We start from the raw sequence: 15801 nt of genomic DNA on the forward strand, positions 1-15801 counted from the left end.
GCCTGGGTCATATAATACTGTCTCTGGTTTATGAAAGATGCTGTCATAACGTAAAATGACTTCAAAGGATGAGGGAAGTTACAGACATTTCTCAAAATATCTTCCATTCTTGTTCATTAAAAATGTATACAGGTTTGTAACAACATGAGAGTGTTGAATTTTATTTTTGGGTGAACTATCCCTTTAAGAATCTCAACAGATGCATTATGTCATACAGATATTTCCCATAAATACTACAACTGATTCGTGGGATTTCATTTCTGAATAAAAACAGCAATTACAATGTTTGTGAACTCTAACATACAGTATGAGGGTTTCCCACATGCAGGTTGTTCGTCTTGTTTTTTTTTGTTTTTTGATTGGGTGTGTCCCCCTTTACAGCACACCCTGCAAGCACACACCGTTTATCCTCTGGGATCTGGGTGGTTATTGATCTGTTTATCACTCGGCTTGTCTATGAAACTGGACTCTAAAAGCAATAACACAGTGAACACACGCACAAACACGCTGGTCCGTACCCTGTGTATCATCGTTGTATTCGTTGGCCTGCATTGCTTTCCGGATCTGCATGCGGATGATGTCGATCTTAGTCTTGCTGTCCTGTAGCATCTGCTGAGCTGTCTGCAACATCTTCTTATCCTGTGACCATACACACATACATCACTACATTTTGATGGACCGTTTGTTGCTTTGTTCAAAACACCTAGCAGGCACCCTACCAAGATAGCATTTTTAAGTCAGAACAAGTTCCTAAAGTACTTGCCTCTGGGTAAAATATACAGTAAACATCACGTGTTTCCTTTCCAGAAAACGCAAGTAGAATGCACTGTAATGAGTTTTGGATGAAACTACAAATGCGGGATGGAGAATGACACTAAAGCATCATCATTTCATATAAACATATTTAACTGTACAGCAAAAAGTGCAGATTTAAACACATTTAAAAATAATTCAGTTAACATCCGAGCATGTTTGTGAACAAACCTTGGTAGAGCCATTGGCATAGATAGGGATCATGTTTTCAGCGCCTTGTTTGACTTTGAGCTCAATGTTTAGCTGCCTTTCCAGGGCGGCAATTCGGTCCATATGCGCCGACGACCTGCTCTCTGCACCCGGAGAATGAGGTGCATCATCTGGAAGTAAAAGAGTATGTATGGGTTAGGTTAACACACCTCCCTGTGGGCAGTAATGAACCTTTAGTGGTGACATGAAATCAGATCTATTACTGTAATAGCTAAAGTTTGGATTTAGTAGCAGTAGCTCCTCGAAAATAAGTGTAAATGGTATTCTGTGATATTGGTGTGAATATGTATTGCTGTGGGATTTCTTTCTAGATTGAGACTTAAAAATGTGAAAATCCAAAAAGACAAAATTAATATTTCAGCTATCAATAATTTATATCCGAGCCTTTAAACAGAAATGTTCTCGTTGGGATTAAATATTTATGTGCATTGGAATAATGGATTTGTATCCACTTTATGGATCTGTAAATCAGATCTGCTCTAAAATGTTTAGCCCAATCAATAGTTTTGTGCATTTTTAAAATCTCGCAAGCTTGGTTAAAAGCTATTAAGATTTGGTTAATACACTATAAAACAGCAGGTCTCATTCATGAAACACACAAAACTAATTTTATGTAAATTGGTTGCAAAACCATTTAGTATATTCCAGGAAAGCTGCATTTAACTTAGATGACTTGCCCACTTTTGATGATGTTCATGTTAGGTTAGGGTTGTGTGTATGTATGTCAGATTATACTGTTTACTAAATCCCAGAATATAGTCAGTTTTTTAAGTGTATGTGAACATATGCATACAGTCGAACACACAGCCTTGCGGAGCACAGTTTATTTGACTTGTACGTGTACACAGACGGGTGATTCTCACGAAATCCAGATTTAGAAGGTGTCCAGCATCAGAATTTTTAAAAGCCCTTGAAGCCAATTAAATTTTTTGCACATATAAGATTAAATCTTTCGCCGCCATTGACGAGATATCTCGTCAATCAAGAGAAAACACTTCCCTGCCAATGACAAGATTTTCCGTCTTTCCGCAATACCGCTATTATCCACCAGATGGTCGCAACTTTTTAAACCCGGAAGTATTGCCCTATGGCAAGCGGCTGCATGTCCGTGTCTGTTTTAAAGATCGCTCTGAATGGGATCTCTATGAAAAGCCCGTCACAAAAATGGAATTATCTCTGCTTTTTGCTCAAAATGTGGTGTTTTTGCAGAAACCTACCCATATTCAAAAGCTGATTACAAAAGAACCACTGAAGGTAGGATGAAACTTTTTTTATTTTTAAAGCAAAGGGTCTGTTCTATCATTTGGTATATTGTATGTTTATATATTTAAAGAAGAAAATTTTCTGGAAGGCATTAAACTTTAATAAAAATCATGAAAAACGCTGGCGCTGGCTGGCAACTTTTTTTTAGAAACGCTGGCGGTGAAAGAGTTAAGGTCTGAACTTACTATAACCACTATTTTTAAAGGAATTAAAAATACTTCCTATAGAATTATTTAGATTATCATTATCAAAAATTATCATTACCACAACATGATATTATATTAATAAATATACACATTTACAAACTCTTGTTTCGGTAATGAGAACTAAAAAGTTGTCTAGGTACTATGACAAACAAAATTTCAACTTTTATCTGGAGAGAAAAAATAAGAACTGCTTAACTTGTAGCTATCTTAAGTGTCACAGTCAATTATGTCCCTTTCGACAATAGTTTTTTTTTTAAAATGTTAGTTCCTTGAGGGCTTAAACAATGATTGAAAATTGTTGCGGAGGATGAGAAAATTGGTATTGAACACATTTAAATTCCTTCTTATTGTCTTTACATTTACCAATGATCACCAAATACCACATGTTTCTTTACTGGAAAATGTTTATAGTATAACATGCACTGAAGCTTTTTATTTTTTAGATTTTTTAATTATAAATATTTCCATGTAAAAGAACCCAAATCCAGTCATGGACACATTACGGTAATGAAAATGTTCGTTTGTCTGATGTCATTTGAAATAGAAATGTTTGTAACTGTATGCTTCTTATTTTGATACTCTGCATTTATCTTTTTTATCAAAATGTTTCATGACACATCATAAGTCAAATTTCGCAAGAATCACCCAAACGCATGCGCATTGCGACAACATGCAAATGTATATTTTGGGCTACATACTACATTCTCCTAAACGTGCATGCGCGACCTGCTGCGGTGCGCATACAGTGCGTGCGTACAATTTTGACGACGAAATTTGATTCTGATGACACTGTGGACCCTGCGTTAAAGGAACATTATGTAAGAAATGTATATCAATTAATCATAAAATGGCCCTGTTATGTCACTAGACATTAAGAAATCATTTTCATTTCAAATCCTTATCTCACTGACAAAAGTGGTGTGGCCAGGATATTATCATTTAAAAAGTGGAGTTGCAGCCCTCAACTGATGTTTATGTTGTCATTTTGTGTATTGGACACCAGTTGTGTGGTTGCAGTACCAGTTTTAGCCACAAGTTTTGTGATTGCAATACCAGTTTTGGCCACAATCCTACATACTGTTCCTTTAAAATATGACTTTACTTCTAGCTTTAGGGTTATGGGATGGTTAGGCTATACTGTGGACTCGTGTACTTACTACACATATTTATTATATCGCAGCTACATTGTAGTTTTTGCCCACTTACCGCGTGATTCATCAGTGCCTTTGACAACGATATGAGCATCAAGTTCCTGCAGCTGGGCGTGGAGCGACTCCAGGCGTCGATTGGAGCTCCGCAACTGACTCTCCACCTGCTGAGCATTACGTTTATCGGTAGTGGCTCTGCGGAGATTCTCCGCTCCTTCTTTAATCTTCAGCTCCTTTCGAATTTCTCTACGAATTCGCTCCCTCTGTTCATCCAATCGCTGCTGTACGCTGGAGTCAGAGAAATCCGAGCTGAGGTCCAAGCCCAGCTGTTCAAGAACCGACAACCCACCGGGATCACTCTGAGAACAGAAAGATGAAGTTTTGATATAAGTCCCAGCCTTAACTGAATTTCTGTTAGGATGTCACAAACAATCAGGTCAGAAATTCTTTAAATAAACACTTGGCATCTCATATTTCTGATGCATAGATACAAGGGATAAGAAGAAGAGTGCATAAATCATGTCAAAATTGCAGCTCGCAGGTCAGGGTCTGCTAAAACTAAAAGCATGCAAGTGATCCTTTTTTGTCTGAAAATAAAGTTAAATAGAAATAAATGCACCTAAATCTTCTGAACAAGAACCAGACAGACTTATCAATGTTGACATGAAGTCTGGTACACACTCCACATAGAGCTTATTTTGGATAGAAATACAGGAAATTACCATCTGACCAATGTAAAATGACCAACCACCGTTTTCTAAACATGTTATTTTGGTTTTGGGTAAATTGAAATCTATGACACCCCAAATGTAGCTCGGAGGTGCAACAAAACAAAAATAACAGGGTTGCAGTCTTGCAAATGGAACCAGAAAAAATTGCAAACAAAAAAGTGCACAGACTTTGTTGCGAACTTATGTCCATGAATAAAGTATGAATTATTTCACTGACATGATTCTGAAAATAAAGTAATATAAAGTTGCCTGAGATATTCTGTGGCGGTTATCTAAACAGGGATTAGCTTAAGCCAGGACTAGGCCTTAGTTTAATTAGGAAATATAACCTGTTTTAACAAGCATGCCTTACTAAAAACATTACTTGTGTGCTTTTTGAGGCGAAACAAAGGGTACTGGTGTATTTTAAGGACAAGTCTAACCCCTATCCAGGAAACCACCCCTATGTATATTTTTTTCTACATTTATAGTGAATGAATGTTGTATGAATGTTAGTCTTATGCCTAGGGACAACACATGAAAAGTAGTTATTGTAACTAATTCAGGCATATTTACATGGTGTATTTTAAACAACATGCATGGTGCCTATCAAATAAACAATAAAATATAGGGGTGTGACGAGATCTCGTTCGACGGAGGATGCAGCTTTCTGTTTGACCCTTTTACAGTGCATGCATTATATTTCTCTTTTACTGCGTTTGCTTTTTTGTTTAGGTTTCCAATAATGTTCGTTTGGGAGCTCGTGTGAAGTCTGAGACGCGTTGTGTTTGTCTGTTGATCAGTGTCAGATGTGTCTCTGCAGATTAATCCCTCAATCAGAGTTTACATGATTTCTGCATGTCTGCATGTTCTTGCTCAAAAAATTACAGTGTCTGTATCATTTCTAGTGTAAAGAAAGGGACATATATTAAATATTAATATGGATTTAACCATTGTTTGACTAAAAATAAGCGTTTCTCTCCGTCTAAGTGAAAGTGAAAGTGAAGACAGCGTCTGCGAGACGAGTCCTCTATCGCCCCCTGCAGGCATTTGTTATAATACATACATAATGCTTTTTATTTATAGGCCACAAAATGTTGTTTAATGTAACTTGGTTTTAATACTTTATTTGAACCAATTATTATTGCATCTTCGTTATTATGTAATTTTAAATGCTACTGCTCACTTGGGTCTATTTTTATTACCCCAAAATAACAAATTACTTCATTATCAGTTAGCAAAATAATTGTTAGGGCCAGTCCTTGATTAGTTTAAACATTTAAAAATAATGTGATTTCAGTTTCTTATTCATTTTTTTTATCATTGAGGGTTTCTTAAAAAGTGTAAAAATATCGTCTTGTCTCGTGAACCCAATCTCGTGTTTCGTCTCCTCTTGTGGATTAAGTGTCTCATCACACCCCAATAAAATAAAATAAATATATTAGGGTTTTACTTGTCACTAAATGTTCTACTTTTTAGAAACAATGAAAATTTGGCAAATTTAGCAATAAGACTGCAATTAGTTGTTTTCAACACAGCACGGGTCAAAAAGGTACAACTAGTGATGCACCGATGTATCGGCCACCGATATTTATCGGCCGATTTTTAATGAATTTGAAACCATCGGCATATCGGCAATAGCACGAGAAAGGCCGATACCGATTGTTTATTAATTAACTGCATAAAGAAATCCATTATATGTAAAAAAATTAGTTAATGTCCTTAATAAAATAAATGCTGAATAGCCAAAACCCCCTTTGAAGGTTGTCATGTTTTCTTATTATATTTGTTTTAGCTTAATTTGTGCTTCTCTTATTATGTTGGTCAGTTGAATGTTAATTAGATCCAATCCGTGTTCAGGTAAAAATAATTTGATGCAGAAATAAACTAGCTTATAGACCAGCTGTATAGTATTGTATACAAGTGTTTAATATCGGTATCGGCCAGAAGTTGTCTGTTTAAATCGGTATCAGCCCAAAAAAATCCTATCGGTGCATCCCTAGGTACAACCCTAGCCGGTGGGGTAAATTAACCCACACAATGTTTATATTTAACCTAATGGGTTAATAATGGGTTAAAACAACTCAGCATTTTGGGCTGAAACAGGTTACATTACAAGGCTCATCCCTTTTTGACCCAACGCTGGATTGAAAATATTTTTTTAAAGTATAGACTTTAAATTTTTATTTACTAACCAGCACTGGGTCAAAAAGAACTAACCCAATGCGTTTGGTTGTAATTTAACTTATGCTGGGTTGTTTTAACCCATTATTGGGTCAAGTATAAACATTTTATAGGTTAAATTTACCCAACAGCTGGGTTTGTCCTCATTTTGACCCAACATTGGGCTGAAAATAACCTAGCATTTTTTAGAGTGTACGTGTCTTCCCTAAAAATTCTTAAATCATAAACAAATTTATAGTGTAGAAGCCAACCCAACTGATGCTATAAGGGCCCTATCTTTGTTTCTCCTCTGTGCCACAATACACAGATGTTTTGAGAAAATAGTCAAATTTCATTCCAAAAACTGTGATGTTTGATGAATGTTTTTTATTTAATTCATCTAACCAAAGTCATTTCGCTTTGAATTTAACAAGAATTCACAAATGAGACATCTGTAATTCCAGCTCTTATAGAAAGATAAAATACTAGACATTAACAACAGATTCCAGACATTAGGGTCACTTTCCCTATTGTTTTCCATCCTGCTAGTCATGACTTCCACATCAGGATATATTCACTGCGTCAAAGATCTGTAACAATCACCCCTGTTTGCCAGAAACGACTTCAAAACATTTGCATTTCATTTCAATGCATCAGTTCCTATTAGTTTTAGGATATGAATAAAACAGTGGCATAATTTGATTCAACAACTGCACTTTTATTGATTTTTAAAGTAATTATTTAACAAAGCTGTTGCAAATACACAATAAAGTGATGTGGCCACCCACGACTAAACCATACCAAAATGCTTACTTGCCAAAAATTAACCCTGAATACTGAATTTTGCGATTAAAGGGAAAAGCAAGCAAAAATTGAATACAAAGCAACACTGTAAGTGCCATACAAAAATAAAACATGAACCAAACGGAAGTCTTAATAAGAAGTGACACAGTTTAAATCCTATTTAAAAATACACCAAACAAAACTTGCAGCAAAAACTGCACCCTCAAAAAAGGCCTTCGGGCTGCACCACATAAATAAAAAACCTCAAAAGAACATTTTACAGGTCAGATATGTTTTGCCCGCTGAACACACCGACCACCAAACAACTGAGATTAGTGATGTAAAATAGCAGCGAAGACAACATAAACAAAAATATCTACACAATAGATATGGCTATAGCAACATTTACCCTCATATTTACTAGAGGAAAGCGACAAAAGCTTGGTAGAGTATAATAACCGTGATAACTCCGCCAAACAACAATCTGGAAAATCACGGAATGTCACCTGTATCTCCAGATATTCCCAATGATCCCATTCGCCCGACCAACACATTCTCCTCTCTCCAACACAATGACACCAATATCCAGCAACATAGAGAGAGAAAAAGAGGGAGAGAAAGAAAAGAAACAGAGAGATATGGAGGAAGGGAAAGCTATGGTTGAGGGTCGCCCTCCCAGTGCAGGATATCCGGCTAAACTTCAGCGCCGTCTCTTCCTGTTTTCTGTGAGACTTGGTCATTACTAGATGACACCAGCGAGGGAGGGGGTGCACATAAAGTTTGTGTTCTTTACTATTTTAGCCATTTCGGTTTTTTTATAACGTTAAGTGCATCATGTGTGTTAAAAACGGGTAGAAAAAGAGTTAATGTGGTTTCACTACACATTATAAACCCGTAGTGATTACACATAGTGGAAGACATCTAAGCAACAGTGGGAGGAAAAGTTTCATAAACAATTCAGATAAGGACAGAGCGAGAGAGACAGAGGAAAATGTGTGTGGGGAGCAGAAACGGCAATATAGCAAAAAAAGAGCAGTTGCTTTCCTTTTCAGATTCATTTTAACCCCTTCAGACCCTGCAAATGGACAATCACATGTTTTGTGGTTCAAACCAATAAAATGCTTGATCAACCAATCAAAATAAGGCATACTGAAAAATCAGGTCTGAAGGGGTTAAAAATGCATTCAAGCATCCTCCACTATTTCAGGGATGAGGTTGTAAACTACACAAAGACACTTTAGCCTTTTAAAATAAACAGCAGCATACCGTAACAGTGGCATTTTTGCAATCTATGCAGTTTTCTGTAATGATGTATGATAAAACTGTAGTACTTAGGTAATGCACCGCAGTACATTTACAACTACATTTGAGTATACTTTTAATCTGCTGTAGTGTAACTGAAGTACTGCTGCAGTTCAAAACATTCGTATTGTCTTTCCCATAATATAATTGCACACATTTAGTATAAAGTATCCAGTGAAATCGAGGGGCAACCCTTAGATCTCTCTAATGAAGCCGAGACGGAAATGACATAAACTGCAATTCATTGACTGGCCACTAGAGGCAGGCTCCAAAAGAGAGTCAATTCCCATAGACCCCCATGTTAAAATGCTCAACTTTACAGTAGAAAATAATATGTTACAGCCTGGTTTAAAAAGTGTTTTTGGTCTATATACTGTAGTTAATTTTGCCCTTTCATGCCAACTGTGAGGGGGGTGAATTTTTTTTTAACTCATCCGTTATTAAGGCTTTAAGTTCTGCATAATTAAGGGCGTGGCCACTTGAGTGACAGGTGAGCTGTCACTAGAGTCGAGCTAGTCGAGCGTGGTTTCAGCAACCAGCCACCTCAGCTTCACCCACGTCCTGCCTCTTTACCCATTTTTGCTTATCTGCAAGTGATGCGAGGTGACAAGCGGCCAAGAAGATGCCGACGACAGGCACCGCCTACTAAAAAGCTCTTCACAATGGGTGACGTTCCGGACACTACGTCCATATATGCGTCTAAAGGGTTTATGATAGAATTCAATGAAGGCGTTGTATATGAACAAAGGTAATTTATTTCCATTTTCCCAGATATAAATAAATTAACTACTGTAAAAGGACTCTGTAGTTATTGATTCTATGTGGAAGTCTACCAGACGTTGTGTTTAGTCCAAAAAAGCTGTTTGTTTATGTTGTTGATGCTTAATCCAAGTATCAACTTGCCTATTGTCAGTTACTAACTTACTATAGTGCAAACTTTTCCAAACTGTGTGTCACTAAAAGAAATAAGAGGAGAAATATAATATGCACGTAGACTGCATTATAAGTTTGGGATTTCAATGCATGCTATTAGAAGACATGCTTCTCTTTCTGTGTTTCTGACAGTGAAACCTAACTTTTATCTGATCTAAAAAAAAGACACACAAGGAGGAGCCTGACACTGAAGCTTAGTAATGCAAGAAAAGCAAAACACAGTTTTAGCACCTGATTCATAAACAGATAAACATGCACACACAGTGACTTGACTATTATGGTAGAGTTTAGCCTGCATGAAAACACATGAGTCATTTACAAACCAGAAACTGTGAAAAAAATTTCCGTCTTATTGGCATCAAAGTAGCTTTTTGCTACAATTCTGGTGCAAGGTACAGGTTTACAAAGTCCTGCGTGCATGCTCATCTAAACTTAGAAAATAACTAACTTTAAAATTAGCGTTACTCAAACAATGGGTTGGCAGTTCTTAAAGAGCAACTATCCTCCGATTCACGATTTTACATTTCCTTTGGTGTGCAAGTGTGTATTAGTACATGTTAATGATATGCAAAAGGTACAAACCCCAAAGTAAACGATGACGCGAGTTATCGTTTCCAACGTAAATCTCTTTTTTGGACTACAACAAACACACGGATTGTAGGCAACAGTTTCCTTCCTGGGCCTGTTGATGTGGACAAGACCGACATTATCATAATTCCCCCCGCTTTGGACTCACTGTCTGTAAGTTAACTCCTGTTAGCATTGCATTGTGAGCAAATCTTTCAAACATGGTAAGGAGCGTCACATTTCCGGCTGACATCAGAGGTATTCAGGCCAATCACAACGTACAGATTAGCAGTACGCAGAATATATGGAGCTCCAAAAATGTACGGTATGTGGAAAATAATGTGTTTTTAACCATAAATCACGCAAACACACACATTGTTTTAGCAATAAAATAGGTGCACATATTATTATTATTGCAAGCTGTTTTTTGTATTTTTGGTGACTGTAATGGTGTTTACTCTTTTACCTTGTGCTGTTTGCACACTTTGAGGATTGTTTTGCTTTTTTGTTGCATTTAATAGTTCAGTGTAGTTTGATTTGTGTCGTATCATGTAGCAATTTATTTTACACCGCACCACAGCCGGGGAGAAACGATTCATTTAAGTGTGTACCGTTTATCGAGGGAAGTAACAATAAAGTAACCTTTAATGGCGAAGTATAGTCAATACTGTGCATGTGACGGAATTTACGTCATCGCCAGATTTTTTAAAACCCTGCGTACATTGTACGTGTTGGTCGCGTATGCACCTACAGTTGAACATTTGTGTAAGGGTTGCAAGGGACGGAAAGTTTCCATAAACTTTCTATGTGAACTTAATCTACACTGTAAAAAAATTTCGTAGAAATTGCAGCTGGGTTGCCGGTAACTTACCGTAGATTTACATTTATGTTTTTTTACTGGCAAAATTTTTTTCAAACTTAAATGAAGATTAAACATTTAAAGTCTTTATCTTTACAGAGTAAAACTAAAAAAACAGCATCAAGCAAAACATTCTGGGAAACAAAATCTGGAGCAAAAAACAGAAAAAGGTTGATGATGATTTCTGGTTCCCAGAATGCTTTGCATGAGGCTGTTATTGTATAGTTTTATTCTGTAAAGATAAAGACTTTATTTTATAATATTTATTTAACTTTGAACAAACTCTTGCCAGTAAATAACATAAATTTAAATCTACGGTAAATTACCGGCAATCCAGCTGCAATAACATTGTAATTTCTACGGAATTTTTTTACAGTGTAGGGAATTTTGGAAATATTTCAAATTGGAAACTTAGTGGGAGTTTATGGGAATTAACAGAAATTATTTGGAAATGTATATAAACTATATCATATACAAACATAAATAAGCATTTTGTTTGGTCATAAGCAGACATGCATGCAAGGTAATACACATTTTGAAGAATTCTGATACTTACACTCATCAAGCCTGGATTTATTTGATCAAAAATCCTTCAAAAATCTTTTTTTTTGATCAGATAAATGCAGGCTTGATGAGCATAAGATACTTCCTTTAAAAACATTAAAAATAGAAATGTGTCCAAACTTTTTTATTATCTCACCTAAATGTTTTCCCAGTCAGTGTATTTGTCTTTACAATGGTGTGATGTTGTTGCACACTTGCTTACATACAGCACAAGTTTTAAACAAATGTATGTCATTTACATGAATATATGCAAAGATGGACATTTTGATATTATTTTCAGTGCATGTTATGGAAGAATGCGAGTTCATGCAGGGGGTGTGGTCTCAATGGCCCTTCAGTAAGCTTTGTGCATGTGAGGAATGTGCAGGGTAGAAATTAAACTGAAATTGCATTAAATCTTGTTGTTTTAAACAAAATTATGTGGCATGAATTTTTTTTAAGTACATTTAGGTTCCTAGATTATTCGCATATATTCCTGTTAAAAGAATTTTGCAACCCAAAGTCAAATAAAGCATAATTTGCAAGGCTGCGTTCGACCATGTGGGTACACGTACAAAAACAAAAAAAGACCATACTATGGGCTTAACCTTTGAGAACAAGACAACCCAGGATTACATTTACCAAGTCAGTCACTAGTATACCAACTCTACAATAATACTTCAATAAAACTTCAGAGGGACTCAGTTGTGGCATCAAAGCAAATCTGTGGTAACAGTGACACAGTCTGAGACTCTGTTTGTAATCACTGCAAACTTTCAAAGATTTAATGCAAAAGGAGGTACTGAAAAGACATCGAAAGCACGAGATGCAAAAAGTGAGGTGGAGGAGAAGCACAAACAATGACAGAGAAGCACAAGCGAGCCAGAAAAGGAAGAGGCATATGTGAGGAAGTGACGTGGCGCATTTCGCAAAGATATCAGACAAGGGGTTTGGGGGGGGGGTGTTGCACAAAGAAAACAAAAGTCAGTCGGCACAGGAACACGGTTTAACTCCTGAGAAAACACGGAAACAGAAAAATAGACTGCAATGCGAAAGATAAAGACACAAAGTTGCAGTGAATTGAAGCGTTGGGAACACACCATTAGGATAGCATTGCAGTAGCAACACAAAGGTCAGAGGTTTGATCCCGAGGGAGCACACATACTAAAAAAATAAATAGTAGAAATGAATGCACAGCAAGTCACTTTGGATAAATGTAAATACAACCATATCGATAAAGCACCACTAACAGCATAAAAAACATGAAGAATTGTAAACCCAATGACCCAACTATTTGAATTTTTAAGGAAGTACAAAGTAGCACATTTACGCGTGTCAAGTATTACAACACTGCATATCGAAAAACAACCACTGTGCATGAAATCATGCAAATAGACCTGGCTTGCACAACACATTAAGTTTCAGTATTCGAAATGTTAATTCATTTTATTTCAGAACCTCTTCAACACAACTGAGCCTGTGCTTCAGTATTTGGATTTGGTATGACTATAGGCCTACCCCGTGTTGTGTAGCCGTAGGTTCGGGGGAAGTGATGTCGTCGGTCTGCTCCGTGAGGGATGTATTTCTTCCCTCTTCGTTAGCCATGTCACACCCTCTATCTCACTGCCTCTGCCCACCCGGGCGTGATAAATGCTGCTAATAAAATCTCCCTCTAGACCGGGGGTAAGTCCGCACCCCGCTGGGACACTATTTATCAATCCCACTGCAGATCTCGGAGACGGCTTGCCCTTCCACAAATGAAAGGTGAAGGAGCGGAAACGATGGAGGAGAACGAAGAAAGAAAGCAGAGCGAGGGATAAACGCTTCAAGTGAAAGTGTGACTATGCCCCACCCCTCAACTTCCTTACTGTCGACAGTAAATCAGACAATTGAAACTTTCAACAATGTGTTCTGTATTTTGTGGGTCTGGTACATGTTGTTTAGTCTACAGACAGTTAGCAGATAAAATTAGCTATGGATAGAGACAGAAATAGAAAGAGAGAGAGAACGAGGAAAGAAAGAAAGAAAGATTTAAATTATCATTAGCAGATCAATAAGACTTGAACCTAGACACTGTGGTCTGTGTACTCCTATGTTCTCACTTCCATGTCTGTGTCTGAATTAAAGGATAATAGGGATTGACTAGGAAAGAATTCCCAGATGTATTTTCAATAACCTGCTTGCAAACTACAGGTTGCATTCTCATGCATCAACACCAGGGGGCGTTTGCAATGGGAATGCCACCGCTCAACAGTGGCTGTTTAATATCATGTGCAGGAGGGCCCTTAGTTGATGTTTTTTTGGAAGAGTGTAGCAGCAAAAATAACAAACTTATAAAGACGCAGATGCGAACAGGTGACTTGTAAAAGGGTAGCTGAATAATGGAGATATAAAAAGTGAGGGGTGTTCACTTGAAACATTCCGGTTCCACTCTGTTTCTTTTCAGATCTGATCCCAGATGCTTGTCTGGAATGAGGCTATATTAAGTCTACTTTAGAGAGTGCTTAAAAGCTAGTGTAATTAATGCCACAATGATGATGCCAACTATAAATAGCCTTAAAGTCTTTGTGTGGGTGTGGGGTCATTTAGGGAGTGTACGCACCACCTCTGAGTCACAGTTGTTTAAAATCCCTAAACAAGCTCCCATTACACGAATAACAAAGTATTTAAATCACAATTGAAATTTTTTTTTTTGAACATTATGGTATTTTTTACAAATGACTTATCTGTGAGCTTCATTATTTAAAAAAATTCTGTGCCCTCATAATCTTTAATCAAAAACCTAAATCTCCTCCTGTCCTCGAAACAATCTCTTCGTGCTTCCAGTATGGTAGGAGGATTGGGCCCGGGAAAAGATAACAGCGATTAGCAGAAAGCAACATGACACAACTTACAATGATCCAGTCAATTCTCAATGGACGAATTCAAGTCCCGCCCTACATATTTTTTTTTTTTGAAAGCTGTTACACTCATATATACGTCACAATGTGTATTTCCTATTTCCTTTTCTTTGGGACTTTAAATATATCTACAGTATTTCAAAATATTACCGTATTTTCCGCGAGAGTCTGCTCTTTGCCGCTCTGTATTTATTTAATTCAATGGATTCAGGGATGCGGAATGACTTCGGGACCTTTTTTTAACTTAATTTGGCTTATTGTGTTAATTTAGCCTATTCAGCATCTCAGGTATGTTCTGTATGCTATTGTGTATATCGGGTAAATAATTGTTAATGTAACCTTAACATGTACGTACACTTATTCAGCCTGCTTTTCTGTGCTATTGTTTAGTTTTCAGATTTCCAGATTAAATGTCTTCTCTTCGGCTTTTGTGAAACTATTTTCTACATAAACGCAATGTATTGTCCAGTGCGACTTATGCTACAATAACTTTAACAGGAAAGTTCACTCAAAAATAAACATTTTGTCATTATTTACTCACCCTTTGTTGTTACAAACCTGTATAAATGTCTTTATTTTACTAAACACAAAGGAAGACAATATTTGTAATCAAGCAGGAAACTGGAGCACCACTGACTTCCATAAAAGGAACAAAAAATACTATGGAAGTCAATGGTGCTCAAAAACAGTTTGGTTACAAACGTTGCTAAAAATATCTTCCTTTGTGTTCAGCAGGACAAAGAAATGTATACAGTTTTGTATACATTTGAGAGTGATTAAATGATGACAGAATTTTTGGGAAAACTCTCCCTTTAAGGCAAGTACATTTTAGGGTCATTTTTATGAGTGAACTATTTCTTTAAATGACTAAATGTGGAGAGAGGGGGGCACAACCTAAGGCTTTTTGGTTTTGGCGCATTCATTCAAAAAATATTTGAGTTTGATTCATTATATTTTTACACAAGCAACACACACATCTCTGCTACAAATGAACATTTGAAGTTTGTTTCTAGTACTTACCATTCATGGACAATTACACCAAACGTGACAGAAGTGCAAACGTTACAACTTACCCCATAGGTGGGGTTAATTGTAACAGGCAGGGGGTTAGTTGTAACACTTGCTAAAAATTAAGTTTGCAGGCAAATACTTCAATACTATTTTGTCTTTATACTTGAAGTGGATATTGTTTATATATCTGTCTATAATAGACAGCTATCCACACTGTATTCATTCATCCAGCCCTTTTCTAACAATAGTTCAATTATAAATGGATACAAATGTCTAAATATGTGAGAAAAAGCAGCACACTTATGACAAAACTTTTTTTTATATGTGACCCAGTCTGTAATAACCATACTACAGTTTCAAAATCAAATTCTGAGATAATAAGCATCAAAG

General features: G+C 36.7%; 1 protein-coding gene across 3 annotated transcripts in view; it reads right to left on the reverse strand.

The window, feature by feature from the left end:
* The window catches only part of LOC135746786 (serine/threonine-protein kinase N1-like), a 56651-nt gene that overhangs the window by 19102 nt on the left and 21748 nt on the right, over nt 1-15801 (reverse strand). Inside the window, exons 1-4 of one of the 3 annotated variants that reach the window (XM_065265484.2) lie at nt 13019-13304; nt 3699-3999; nt 985-1133; nt 519-639 (exon numbers count right to left, since the gene is read on the reverse strand). In XM_065265484.2, coding sequence (XP_065121556.1) covers nt 519-639; nt 985-1133; nt 3699-3999; nt 13019-13105 — 658 coding nt within the window. In that variant the 5' untranslated portion in view covers nt 13106-13304. Of the gene's footprint in view, nt 1-518; nt 640-984; nt 1134-3698; nt 4000-7802; nt 8072-13018; nt 13305-15801 lie in introns of those variants that run through there. The other 2 variants (XM_065265483.2, XM_065265485.2) reach the window with 2 other exon arrangements.

This window comes from Paramisgurnus dabryanus, chromosome 4, assembly GCF_030506205.2.
Source record: "Paramisgurnus dabryanus chromosome 4, PD_genome_1.1, whole genome shotgun sequence".
NCBI lineage: Eukaryota > Metazoa > Chordata > Actinopteri > Cypriniformes > Cobitidae > Paramisgurnus > Paramisgurnus dabryanus.